General features: G+C 55.2%; 1 protein-coding gene and 1 non-coding gene across 2 annotated transcripts; one reads left to right on the top strand and one right to left on the bottom strand.

Moving 5' to 3' along the window:
• Nucleotides 1-1,582: 1,582 nt before the first annotated feature.
• ssr2 (signal sequence receptor, beta) lies at nt 1,583-11,658 on the top strand. The gene is made up of 6 exons (XM_078206507.1): nt 1,583-1,853; nt 3,996-4,153; nt 6,469-6,567; nt 7,455-7,563; nt 8,971-9,048; nt 10,610-11,658. The coding sequence occupies exons 2-6, from the start codon at nt 3,996-3,998 to the stop codon at nt 10,718-10,720; spliced, it is 555 nt and encodes a 184-aa protein (XP_078062633.1). The 5' UTR covers nt 1,583-1,853; the 3' UTR covers nt 10,721-11,658.
• Nucleotides 11,659-13,540: 1,882 nt separating this feature from the next.
• Nucleotides 13,541-13,612, bottom strand: trnag-ucc (transfer RNA glycine (anticodon UCC)). Its single transcript has one exon. It is a non-coding gene; the product is annotated as a tRNA-Gly (tRNA).
• Between the last annotated feature and the right edge of the window lie 337 nt (nt 13,613-13,949).

Consider the following 13,949-nt stretch of genomic DNA (forward strand, 5'->3'; position numbering starts at 1 on the left):
GAGGAAACCGGAGCACCCGGAGGAAACCCACGCAGACACGGAGAGAGAACGTGCAAACTCCACACGGACACGGTAGCACAGTGGTTAGGGCGGCACGGTAGCACAGTGGTTAGCACTGCTGCTTCACAGCTCCAGGGACCTGGGTTCGATTCCTGGCTTGGGTCACTGTCTGTATGGAGTTTGCACATTCTCCTCGTGTCTGCGTGGGTTTCCTCCGGGTGCTCCGGTTTCCTCCCACAGTCCAAAGATGTGCGGGTTAGGTTGTTTGGCCATGCTAAAATTGCCCTTGGTGTCGTGAGATGCGTAGATTAGAGGGATTAGTGGTAAATATGTAGGGATATGGGGGTAGGGCCTGGGTGGGATTGTGGTCGGTGCAGACTCGATGGGCCAGATGGCCTCTTTCTGTACTGTAGGGATTCTATGAGACAGTGACCCGAGCTGGGAATCGAACTCGGGTACCTGGCGCTGTGAGGCAGCAGTGCTAACCATTGTGATAGCCATAGCGCTCTGTAGTGTAAGGTTACTCCTAGTGAGCAAACCTGTCTGTTTGGCTTCGCTGCCGACACCGCAAACTACTCTGTCCCAAACACTGTCATTCAGCACATCACCAAACTGGAGGTTTCCCGCCTGCACACTTTGCAACCGGGTTTCCAGCAGCTATATCCATTTCCTCACACATATACACACACAAGGCACCAGCCCGAGCTTCAGACTTATTATTTATCACTGCCAGTTGGTGTACACCGCTCGGAAGTTTACTGTTTACTCACTTCCACTGAGTCTGTTCACCAGGCTGGCCGCGCCTGCGCAGACCACCGCTGGGCGCCAGCCGTCAAAGCTGTCAATCAAACAGCACCCCGCCCCACCAGTGACGTCACAGCCAGGCTGTCAATCAAACAGCTCCCCGCCCCACCAGTGACGTCACGTACAAGCTGTCAATCGTCAAGATGCCCGCCCCCAGCATGTCGTCATGGACAAGCTCGCCCACAATAGAGACGTCGCTATCCGTGCTGTCAATCAATTCGACACCCCGCCCCCGTCGGTGCCGCAGCTGTCAATCAGAAAGAAACCCGACCCAATCCATGACATCACGAGGAAGGCTGTCAATCAATTGGCTGCGTGCCCCGTCAATCAAGTCAAGACTCCGCCTCCCTGTGTGACGTCGCCGACAAGCTGTCAATCATAGTGCTGCCCGCCCCCCCCTCCCCATCAGCGACAGCACTTACAAAGCTGCCAGTCAGGTCGACACCCCACCCCCTTCAAGAACGTCACCGCCAGTGCTGTCCATCAAGTTAAGACCCCACCCCTCCAGCGGACGTCACTTCCATAGCTGTCAATCAACCTGACGCCCCCCCCATCAGTGACGTAGCGCTAAAGCTCTCAATCAGGTGGAAGACCCGCCCCCAAATGTGACGTACCCACCACCGGCAGCTCAGTGGTGGGGAAGCGTGGCGGCTTCCTATTGGTCCGCCCTTTAGACGCCAACGTCATCGATCCCGCCCACCCCCGCTGTACTATGGGGATTGTAGTTCCCTCCCCGCCTCCCCTGAGGGCGGCTCCGGCTGGAGGACTACAACTCCCAGAGAACATCGCGTGGAGGGGGACGGGATGGCGGGTGACGCCAGGAGGGCCGGAAAAATTTATTTTATTTTCCATCCCTTGACCGAATACGAGAGGAAGATATTTTCCCGGGGTCGGTGGGGTTGGAGGGAGCAACAGAGAGAGAGATTTTAATTCTGGCGGTCGACCTCCGACCTGGGAGGCCTGACGTCACGACGCAGGGCGCCACGTCGCGGAGGAGGGGATGCGCATGCGCATGCGCGACTCGGTCTCTTGGCTGCGGACTCAAGAGGGTGAGTGCGGGGCTGGAGCGCCGGCGGAGCGGCGCGCCGGCAGTGGGTCAGGGGTGGGGGGAAAGCGCTCTCAATTCACTGGCTGCAGTGTCAGGACGGGGAATGGATTCCCTGGAGTTTTTGGGGGGGATTAAAGGTCAGAGAATGGACACGTTGGCATTGAGGGCTGGGGTGAAAGGTCAGGGGTCAAAGTGACCCTTATCTGCCCCTTCCCAAGGGGCAATGAGGTCAGGCAAATACCCGCCCCCCCCCCAAGCCATACTATGCCCACAGTGCAGCGAGAGGCCATTCGGGCCATCAAGTCCAGCAAGGCCAATCCACCTAACCTAACGGGCGGCACAGCTCCAGGGACCCGGGTTCGATTCCTGGCTCGGGTCACTGTCTGTGTGGAGTTTGCACATTCTCCTCGTGTCTGCGTGGGTTTCCTCCGGGTGCTCCGGTTTCCTCCCACCGTCCAAAGATGTGCAGGTTAGGTGGATTGGCCATGCTAAAATTGCCCTTTCGAGTCCTGAGATGTCTAGGTTAGAGGGATTAGTGGGTGGGATATGGGGATAGGGCCTGGGTGGGATTGTGGTCGGTGCAGACTCGATGGGCCGAAGGGCCTCTTTCTGCACTGTAAGGTATCTATCTAACACTTAACCTGCACATCTTTGGACACTAAGGGGCAATTTACCCTGGCCAATCCCCCTAACATTTTTTAAGCATTCATGGGACATTGGCATCACATTCATTGCCCATCCCGAGTTGCCCTTGGAGGGCAGTTGAGAGTCAACCACATTGCTGTGGCTCTGGAGTCACATGTAGGCCAGACCGGGGTAAGGACGGCAGATTTCCTTCCCCAAAGAGAACCAGATGGGGTTTTTCCGACAATGGGTCATCAGTAGATTCTTAATTCCAGATATTTTTTATTGAATTCAAATTCCACCGTCTGCCGTGGTGGGATTCGAACCCGGGTCCCCCAGAACATTAGCTGAGTTTCTGGATTAATTGTCTAGTGATAATACCACTAGGCCATCGCCTGGTCCTTCAATCTGTGCCCTCGTGTTCTTGATCCTTTTACAAATGGGAACTTTTTTGCCCTATCTACTCTGTCCACCCCTTCCTGATTCTGAAGGACTCTCCAAGTACTCGTTGCCTATCATTGCAGTGTTAATATCCACAGCTTCCCAAAGAGCCCGAAACTTAAATCATATAATCCTGAAAGTGCAGAAGGAGGCCATTCGGTCCATCGAGTCTGCCATGACCGCGGGGACAATCACTTAAAATCAAAGGAGATTTGGCCCGTTCGGGGGATGGGAAAGATCTGGAAGGGGCCGAGATGCTGCCGTTAACACACATTCTCAACAATCCAGTCACAGATGTAACTAACTTGTGAGCAGTTTTGGGCCCCGTATCTAAGGAAGGATGTGTCGGCCTTGGAAAGGGTCCAGAGGAGGTTCACAAGAATGATCCCTGGAATGAAGAGCTTGTCGTATGAGGAACGGTTGAGGACTCTGGGTCTGGACTCGTTGGAGTTTAGAAGGATGAAGGGGGGGGATCTTATTGAAACTTACAGGATACTGTGAGGCCTGGATAGAGTGGATGTGGAGAGGATGTTTCCACTAGTCGGAAAAACTAGAACCAGAGGGAACACAACCTCAGACTAAAGGGACGATCCTTTAAAACAGAGATGAGGAATTTCTTCACCCAGAGAGCGGTGAATCTGTGGAACTCTTTGCCGCAAAAGGCCGTGGAGGCCGGGTCATTGAGTGTCTTTAAGACAGAGATAGATAGGTTCTTGATGAATAAAGGGATCAGGGGTTATGGGGAAAAGGCAGGAGAATGGGGATGAGAAAAATATCAGCCATGATTGAATGGCGGGGCAGACTCAATGGGCCGAGTGGCCTAATTCTGCTCCTATGTCTGATGGTCTTGACTAATTCCCTGGAAAATGCTCACCACAATCGACTGATATTTCCTCGTGGCGACCAATCAGATCTGATGCAATGGGAAATTGGTGAAAAAAGTGGTGTGGGGGCTGGAGGGAGGGAAAGAAGGTTCTGTTGATGGTGAGGAGGCTCAATTGGAACAGAAATCGCGACGCTCGCCCAGATGTGCTGTTAGGTTTATGCGCCTGTTCCATTTTCCTTTCATTTCTCACAGATGAGGTTGTTTCTAGTCAGCGTGTGCGTGGCCCTCTTCACAGCGGCCAGAAGCGATGAAGGAGCGAGGCTTCTCGCGTCCAAGTCTCTGCTCAATAAATATGCAGTGGAGGGTCGTGACCTGACACTACAGTACAACATCTACAACGTCGGCACCAAGTAAGATGTCCGCTTGACGATGCCAAGCCTTGCGTTGCCTTGTGGCTGTGTCCTGTTACCCCCTCAGTCACAGCGTTTCGGACCCACTTAAGGCCAAAATCCAGGCCGGCATCCATGATGCTGAGGTGGAGGGAGACTGTGGGAGGGTCGGTGCTGAGGGAGCGCCGCACTGTGGGAGGGTCGGTGCTGAGGGAGCGCCGCACTGTGGGAGGGTCAGTGCTGAGGGTGCCCCGCACTGTGGGAGGGTCGGTGCTGAGGGAGCGCCGCACTGTGGGAGGGTCGGTGCTGAGGGAGCGCCGCACTGTGGGAGGGTCGGTGCTGAGGGAGCGCCGCACTGTGGGAGGGTCAGTGCAGAGGGAGCGCTGCACTGTGGGAGGGTCAGTGCTGAGGGAGCATCGCACTGTGGGAGGGTCAGTGCTGAGGGAGCGCCGCACTGTGGGAGGGTCAGTGCTGAAGGAGCGCCGCAGTGTGGGAGAGTCAGTGCTGAGGGAGCGCCGCACTGTGGGAGGGTCAGTGCTGAGGGAGCATCGCACTGTGGGAGGGTCGGTGCAGAGGGAGTGCCGCACTGTGGGAGGGTCGGTGCAGAGGGAGTGCCGCACTGTGGGAGGGTCAGTGCTGAGGGAGCGCCGCACTGTGGGAGGGTCAGTGCTGAAGGAGCGCCGCAGTGTGGGAGAGTCAGTGCTGAGGGAGCGCCGCACTGTGGGAGGGTCAGTGCTGAGGGAGCGCTGCACTGTGGGAGGGTCAGTGCTGAGGGAGCACCGCACTGTGGGAGGGTCGGTGCTGAGGGAGCACCGCACTGTGGGAGGGTCGGTGCTGAGGGAGCACCGCACTGTGGGAGGGTCAGTGCTGAGGGAGCGCTGCACTGTGGGAGGGTCAGTGCTGAGGGAGCACCGCACTGTGGGAGGGTCGGTGCTGAGGGAGCACTGCACTGTGGGAGGATCAGTGCTATGGGAGCGTCGCACTGTGGGAGGGACAGTGCCGAGGGAATGCCGCACTGTGGGAGGGTCAGTGTTGAGGGAGCGCCGCACTGTGGGAGGGTCAGTGCTGAGGGAGCGCCGCACTGTGGGAGGGTCAGTGCTGAGGGAGCGCCGCACTGTGGGAGGGTCAGTGCTGAGGGAGCGCCGCACTGTGGGAGGGTCAGTGCTGAGGGAGGGCCGCACTGTGGGAGGGTCAGTGTTGTGGGAGCGCCGCACTGTGGGAGGGTCAGTGCTGAGGGAGCGCCGCACTGTGGGAGGGTCAGTGCTGAGGGAGTGCCGCACTGTGGGAGGGTCAGTGCTGAGGGAGCGCCGCACTGTGGGAGGGTCAGTGCTGAGGGAGCGCCGCACTGTGGGAGGGTCAGTGCTGAGGGAGCGCCGCACTGTGGGAGGGTCAGTGCTGAGGGAGCGCCGCACTGTGGGAGGGTCAGTGCTGAGGGAGCGCCGCACTGTGGGAGGGTCGGTGCTGAGGGAGCGCCGCACTGTGGGAGGGTCAGTGCTGAGGGAGCGCCGCACTGTGGGAGGGTCAGTGCTGAGGGAGCGCCGCACTGTGGGAGGGTCGGTGCTGAGGGAGCGCCGCACTGTGGGAGGGTCAGTGCTGAGGGAGCGCCGCACTGTGGGAGGGTCAGTGCTGAGGGAGCGCCCGCACTGTGGGAGGGTCAGTGCTGAGGGAGTGCCTCACTGGGAGAGTCAATGCTGAGGGGGCGCCGCACTGCGGGTCAGTGCTGAGGGGGCAATATTGAATCGTGGGTGAAGAAGACAAAAACAGAACAGCTGAAACCGCCAGTCCTGCATTTTTGGGATCCTGCTGTGCGCCGAATGGCTACATTTGAAATTGTGATGCACTATGGGATGTTCTGAAATCTTGTGTTTCAGCTGATGTCTGGGGTGTATGTATGGGGTGGCACAGTGGTTAGCGTTGCTGCCTCACAGCGCCAGAGACCCGGGTTCGATTCCCGGCTTGGATCACTGTCTGTGTGGAGTCTGCATGTTCTCCCCGTGTCTGCGTGGGTTTCCTCCGGGTGCTCCGGTTTCCTCCCACAGTCGGAAAGACGTGCTGGTTAGGGTGCATTGGCCGTGCTAAATTCTCCCTCAGTGTAACCCGAACAGGCACCGGAGTGTGGCGACTAGGGGATTTTCACAGTAACTTCATTGCAGTGTTAATGTAAACCGACTTGTGATTAATAAGTAAACTTTAAGTTCAGAACAGTAACTGGGCTGAAGATCCTGTTGGAAGAGGGGATCTTGGGGGAGAGATAGGGGAAAGATTGGGATTCCGACGTTGGTCTATTGTCCCCCTCCCTGTGTGGTAATCCTCTTAATCCTATCTTTTCCTGCCAGTGCCGCGTTGGATGTTGAACTCAGCGATGATTCCTTCCCGCCGGAAGACTTTGGAATTGTGTCAGGAATGTTGACAGTGAAATGGGACCGGATTGCCCCGTATCCTTTTCTAATCAGTGAATGCACATCTGGACTCCAGCGGGTTTATTCCCAGCTCGGTGGCTGCTGTGCAGCACGATCTCACTGAGGCGGCTCCGTGTCGGTGAGGGAGGGAGGCTTTTGGTCATTGACCCACTGTCCGGTGTGGGTGGCTCTCTCGCTCTCTCGGTGAGAAGGTCGTGTGTTTGAGCCCGGGTCCAACATCCGGACCCAAACTCGGTGTCAGTGCTGCGGGAGCGCCGCACTGTGGGAGGGTCAGTGCTGAGGGAGCGCCGCACTGTGGGAGGGTCAGTGCTGAGGGAGCGCCGCACTGCGGGAGGGTCAGTGCTGAGGGAGCGCCGCACTGTGGGAGGGTCAGTGCTGAGGGAGCGCCGCACTGTGGGAGGGTCAGTGCTGAGGGAGCGCCGCACTGTGGGAGGGTCAGTGCTGAGGGAGCGCCGCACTGTGGGAGGGTCAGTGCTGAGAGAGCGCCGCACTGTGGGAGGGTTAGTGCTGAGGGAGCGCCGCACTGTGGGAGGGTTAGTGCTGAGGGAGCGCCGCACTGTGGGAGGGTCAGTGCTGAGGGAGCGCCGCACTGTGGGAGGATCAGTGCTGAGGGAAATGCTCTCTTTCAGTTGGTCGTTATTACGTTACTCGGTGGAGGAGCTTGCTGGGCGTTACGTGGGTGCTACTTTACAGTAATACACTTCTGAGTCTTTTATTGGGCAAGGTGCTCTCTGGGACGTCCTGAGGCTGTTTTACCGTGAATCTGTCCCCATCTGGGAGCATAAACATCAGGCTGAATGTTCTTTTGGGTGCCATATTGAAGGGTGTTGATTGGGTCTGTGTGCGTCCGTCCCTGCGTGCGCGCGTGTCTGTGGCTCTTTCCTTAACTCAGTTCTGCACAGAGCCAGTAATGTCACCCACACAGTGGTGCTACGACCACTGAAAGCTGGTTACTTCAATTTCACCTCGGCAACCATCTCGTACCTGGCCCAGGAAGGGAGCCAAGTGGTGGTGAGTGAGGGGATTGCTCTGGAACATACCCTTCCTTCACCATTATCGATCACTGGCCAGTCCTCAGACAGACAGTGGGATCAGGTTGTGGGATCCGCACTTATTGGACTGCTGAGACCTTGGGAAAGGGTGCATCCCATAACCTGCAAGTTCACCTCCTGACTCCCCCCAAAGCCTGTCCACCATCTACAAGGATACAGGTCAGGAGTGTGATAGAATACTCTCCACTTGCCTGGATGAGTGCGACTCCAACAACAATCTCCACTTGCCTGGATGAGAGCGACTCCCAACAACAATCTCCACTTGCCTGGATGAGTGCAGCTCCAACAACAATGTCCACTTGCCTGGAAGAGTGCGGCTCCAACAACAATCTCCACTTGCCTGGATGAGTGCGGCTCCAACAACAATCTCCATTTGCCTGGATGAGCGCGGCTCCAACAACAATCTCCACTTGCCTGGATGAGTGCGGCTCCAACAACAATCTCCACTTGCCTGGATGAGTGCGGCTCCAACACTCAAAGCCCGACACCATCCAGGACAAAGCAGCCCCGCTCGATCGACACGCTAACCACAAACACTCACTCCCTCCACCACCGACGCACAGTGACAGCCGTGTGTACCATCTACAAGATGCACCGCAGCGACTCGCCAAGGCTCCTTCCACAGCACCTTCCAAACCCGCCACCTCTACCAACTGGAAGGACAGGGGGGGGGGGCAGCAGACACATGGGGAACACCCCCACCTGCAAGTTCCCACTCCGGGCCACTCACCATCCCGACTTGGAAATATATCGGCCATAATCTTGTAGATGGTACACACGGCTGGTACTGTGAGTGAGTGTTTGTGGTTAGCGTGTCGATCGAGCGGGGCTGCTTTGTCCTGGATGGTGTTGAGCTTCTTGTGTTGTTGGAGCCGCACTCATCCAGGCAAGTGGAGATTGTTGTTGGGAGCCGCACTCATCCAGGCAAGTGGAGATTGTTGTTGGGAGCCGCACTCATCCAGGCAAGTGGAGATTGTTGTTGGAGCCGCACTCATCCAGGCAAGTGGAGATTGTTGTTGGAGCCGCACTCATCCAGGCAAGTGGAGATTGTTGTTGGGAGCCGCACTCATCCAGGCAAGTGGAGAGTATTCTATCACACTCCTGACCTGTGTCCTTGTAGATGGTGGACAGGCTTTGGGGGGAATCAGGATGGTGAACAGATATGTCAGGAGGTCCTGTGGCCTGTGATATTCCTTCAGAGATTAGGAGCTGCTTTCCTGTCTCTGTAGCTCAGCGCGCTGTGCCGGTTATCAGAGTCTGCTCTTTCTGTACCCTACCCTTGTTGACACATGCGAGGCACGGGGTGGGGAGACCACACTTGAGCCACCTTTTATTTTAATTAATCTCTGTGTCTCTTTACCTTCAGGTGGGCTACACCAGTGCCCCAGGACAGGGTGGCATCCTGGCCCAGAGAGAGTTCGACAGACGCTTCTCACCACATTATGTAAGTATCGGCCTCGTCCTGGGGGCGACACGGTGGCACAGTGGGTTAGCACTGCTGCCTCAGGGACCTGGGTTCGATTCCCGGCTCGGGTCACTGTCTGCGCGGAGTCTGCACATTCTCCCCGTGTCTGCGTGGGTTTCCTCCGGGTGCTCCAGTTTCCTCCCACAGTCCGAAAGACGTGCTGGTTAGGGTGCTAAATTCTCCCTCAGTGCAACCCAAACAGGAGTGTGGCGACTGGGGGATTTTCACAGTAACTTCATTGCAGTGTTAATGTAAGTCTTACTTGTGACACCAATAAATAAACTTTAATCATCGATAAACTGGAAAGAGCGCAGAGAAGATTTACAAGGATGTTGCGAGGGCTAGTGGGCCTGAGCTATAGGGAGAGGGTTGGCCAGGCTGGACCTTTTTCCATTTTGGTCGGAATAACAACAAAATGGACTATTATTTAAATGGTAAAAAATTGCAGCATGCTGCTGTGCAGAGGGACCTGGGTGTCCTTGTGCATGAATCTCAAGGATTTGGTTTGCAGGTGCAGCAGGTAATTAAGGTGGCAAATGGAATTTTGTCCTTCATAGCTAGAGGGATGGAGTTTAAAAACAGCGAGGTTATGTTGCAGCTGTATAAGGTGCCGGTGAGGCCACACCTGGAGTACTGTGTACAGTTTTGGTCTCCCTTTAGGGGAGGCGGCGGCCTAGTGGTATTATCACAAGACTATTAATCCAGAATCTCAGCTAATGTTCTGGGGGACCCGGGTTCGAATCCCCACCACGGCAGATGGTGGAATTTGAATTCAATAAAAACAAAATCTGGAACTAAGAATCTACTGATGACCCATTGTCGGAAAAACCCACCTGATTCCCTTTAGGGAAGGAAATCTGTCGTCCTTACCCCGGTCTGGCTTACACGTGACACAGTAAGAAGTCTCACAACACCAGGTTAAAGTCCAACAGGTTTATTTGGTAGCACAAGCTCCAACAACAATGTCCACTTGCCTGGATGAGTGCGGCTCCAACAACAATCTCCACTTGCCTGGATGAGCGCGGCTTTAATCTGATGTTGTGAGACTTCTCACTGTGCTTACCCCTGTCCAACGCCGGCATCTCCACATCATGGCTACATGTGACTCCAGAGCCACAGCAATGTGGTCGACTCTCAACCGCCCTCCAAGGGCAACTAGGGATGGGCAATAAATGCTGGTCCCAGCCAGCGACACACGTCCCCAGGACTGAATAAAAAAAGACCTTGAGAAAGGATATACTGGCACTGGAGGGGGTGCAGAGGAGATTCACTAGGTCGATTCTGGAGTTGAGAGAGTTGGCTTATGAGGAGAGGCTGAGCAGACTGGGGCTACACTCATTGGAATTCAGAAGAATGAAGGGGGGGGGATCTCATAGAAACATGTAAGATTATGAAGGGAATAGATAAGATCGAAGCCACCGTGTCACCTTTTCCACAACAGGGTGACCAGAACTGGACACAATACTCCTGGTTTTTGATGTATGATTCTGAGATTTACAGGCGATTAATTATTTTTTTCCGTTTATAAATTCTCCTCCAGTTGGACTGGGCAGCCTTTGGCGTGATGACTCTACCCTCCATCGGCATCCCGCTGCTTCTGTGGTACTCCAGCAAACGCAAGTACGACACGGCCAAAACAAAGAAGAACTGATCGGTGACAAGAAGCTCGTCTCCCCCTCGTACCCCGGGGCCACAAAGATCCCCCTTCCCCCCCCCCCCCCCCCCCGCCAAACGTCTGGCCTTGAAACGTCGATCGTCGAAAGGAATAATGCACGTTCTGCGGGGAGGGGAGGGGGGGGGGCGGCAGCAGAGATTGGAATCACCCTTCCCCACCAGCTCGTCCAATCCGGTCGTCTTAACCTTCCGTCCCCTCTCTTTTTTTAAGGAGAATGTCTGTCGAATGTGCCTCCCTGTCTGTTCAGGGATGCACACCTAGCGTCTATCGTGGGAATTTCCAATGTAAACGTGTCACGCTGCGATTACATCCTCCTGCTAGCGATGGCGCTGTGTGTGGGGGAGGCCACGCTTGGCAAGATGATCCGGTCGGCTTTGACTTGCCTCTGGTGTTTTGAGATCAAATGCGACCCTCGTAGCCCGTGGAGCCGGCAGTATTGTGTTCCCCGTTACCCTCCGCGGACTCCCCCTCTCCTCACGCGTATCCACCCGCATTAAATTGCTCGTTCCCCAGTTGAGCCGTGCGTCTCCGGTCCGTACTGCCAAACTATTATACGGTATACCATATAACTGGAGGACCGCTCAGAGAAAAAAGGAACAGGCTGTCAAAATTTTCTGTCTTGGGACTCATCAGGACGGAACCACAAGAGTTAAATCTAAGCAAGGATCTCCTGATTCGGTGGGGGGTGGGCTGCAGATCCTCTTGAGGTGGGATTTTCCGGCCGCACTCGTCTCCATCCCGCCCGCTACGATTCCCGTGGCGGATGGGTCAGGATTTTCCATTTGTATGGCCGCAGAGTTCAGATGTCGTTTCCAAGTCACCACTGTGCCCCGTTGGTATGACGGGATGGTACGTGCCTCTGTTGTACACTTGGGAGAAGGGTTTTTTTAATAAAACGACCTTAAAAAATAAAACCGTCTTGGGGTCTTCTTTGCAACATCACCTGGGGAAAGGCATGGATCACGACAAAAGCAAATCGGCAGCCCTCCCCTCCCATCGGTAGTGGGAAATGAGATGCCACGTTCAGCGGGTAAGGCAGTGTGGGTGGAGAGAAGGAATCAGAGTTAACCATGTCCCTGCTGCGCTCTGGATGAGAGAGAGAGAGAGAGGACTCCACACGTAAGCAGCTGGATCATGTAAATACAAACACGGTGGCACAGTGGTCAGCACTGCTGCCTCTCAGCGCACGGGTTCGATTCTTGGCTCGGGTCTGTGAGGAGTTTGCACGTTCTCCGCAGGTCTACGTGGGTTTCCTCCGGGGGCTCTGGTTTCCTCCCAAAATTCGAAGATGTGCAGGTTAGGGTGGATTGGCCGTGCTAAATTGCCCCTTAGTGTCAGGGGGACGAGCTAGGGTAAATGCATGGGGTTGCGGGAGGAGGGCCTGGGTGGGATTGTGGTCGGTGCAGACTCGATGGGCCAAATGGCCGCCTCCTGCACTGTAGGGATTCTATAAGATCACAACTGATCAGGTGTGATAATATGGGCGGCATGTCGGCACAGTGATCAGCACTGCTGCCTCACAGCCCCAGGGACCCGGGTTCAATTCCCGGCTTCGGGTCACTGTCTGTGCGGAGTCTGCACATTGTCCCCGTGTCTGCTGGTTAGGTCTCCCCGAAAGATGTGCTGGTTAGGGTGCATTGGCCGTGCTAAATTCTCCCTCAGTGTAACCCGAACAGGAGTGTGGCGACGAGGGGATTTTCACAGTAACTTCATTGCGGTGTTAATGTAAGCCTTACTTGTGACACTAATAAATAAACTTTAAAACAATGACTGAGGGTAAACTCTGTGGAATTATGTCTTCAGGGTGACGGGGTGAGAATATGAAACATTTATAAATCACCCCATGGCTCTGAAATTTTGACCATCACAAAAAAGACCCTGTTCCCTGGGAAAGTTGCCTCAGGTGAGGCAATGCCGGAAACCGGCACTCCCTCCTGCGCAGACTCGAACATTATTGCCCAGAGGACCCGCCCACCATACCCGGCCACGCCAGTCACCCATTGGCCACCTCCCCCGCCCAACTCGTGGCCCCGCCCCTTCCGGGTGTAGCCGGTCGCCCATTGGGTAGATGCTCTGTCACTCACGCCCTCAGCCCGCCCCCTTCACCGTGCGCAACGCCATCTCGGCAGAGCCCGACGTCTATTGGTCGGGTACCGCGTCAATCAACTCTTCAGCCCGCCCTTTTCTTTGGGTAGCGTCATCCGGGCTGAGTCAGTCGTCCATTGGTCAGTTATCCCGTCGCACAACCATTCAAGCCCGCCCCCACCACTGATTGGCGGGGACATCCGGGTGCAGCCGAAGGCCGATTGGTTGTTTACTGTCAATCAACCATCCAGCCCCCCCTGCCACCCATACTGCGCAGACTCCACACAGCCGTCCTTGGTTCCCGCCTATCGAGCCCAGCGATTGGGCAGAACGCGACCCCCGCCTATCCGGCCAGGCTTATCGTCCAAAAGTCACATCCTGCGTCAATCAACCCTTGATGTCTCACCGAATGGGCTGGACCAAGGCAGCGCCGTATGCTGATTGGTCAAGGCCCGCGTCAATCAACTCTTCACCCCGCCCCCCCCCCTCAAATGGGCGGAGCCGCCCTGGCAGAGGCGGACGGCGATTGGTCCATTCCGCCGACCCAACCGAAAATATGCAGATGAGTTTAACGATCAGATTTAAAATGTAAAAATTAAAATTAGCGGGAGGAGAATTGCGGTGGGGAGATAAACACTGGAATTGTGATTGAAATATCAGAATTAATGGTGACGAAAAAAAAACTAACCTTTTAAAAAGAAAAAAGGAGTCTGCGATGGCCGGGAATCGAACCCGGGTCAACTGCTTGGAAGGCAGCTATGCTCACCACTATACCACCATCGCCACACGGGGATCGCGCGCTGCAGTTAACATGGAGCTGGATCCCCCCACACTGCGTAGGACATCTTTGTGAATGTGTGTCTGCTGTGTGAGCAGCATTGTTCTGTCCCGAGTTCGAGACCCACTCCAGCCTGAGCAACACCACACGTTGCTGTTGACTATCACATGGAAACTAGCATTACAAATCATAATAATAATATATTTCCAAATGCATCAATATTATTGTAAATATTAATAATATACTTACACATACTTATATATTATTGTATATATTAATAATATACATTTACACATAGAGTCAGAGAGGTTTACAGCATGGAAACAGGCCCTTCGGCCCAAC

This window comes from Mustelus asterias, unplaced genomic scaffold (genome assembly GCF_964213995.1).
Source record: "Mustelus asterias unplaced genomic scaffold, sMusAst1.hap1.1 HAP1_SCAFFOLD_1564, whole genome shotgun sequence".
Classification (NCBI taxonomy): domain Eukaryota; kingdom Metazoa; phylum Chordata; class Chondrichthyes; order Carcharhiniformes; family Triakidae; genus Mustelus; species Mustelus asterias.

Coding starts and splice junctions, on each gene's coding strand:
- ssr2 (XM_078206507.1), top strand. CDS start 3,996: ATGAGGTTGTTTCTAGTCAGCGTGTGCGTGGCCCTCTTCACAGCGGCC. Junction 7,564..8,970: donor AGGAAGGGAGCCAAGTGGTG/GTGAGTGAGGGG, acceptor CTTTACCTTCAG/GTGGGCTACACCAGTGCCCC. Junction 9,049..10,609: donor GACGCTTCTCACCACATTAT/GTAAGTATCGGC, acceptor ATTCTCCTCCAG/TTGGACTGGGCAGCCTTTGG.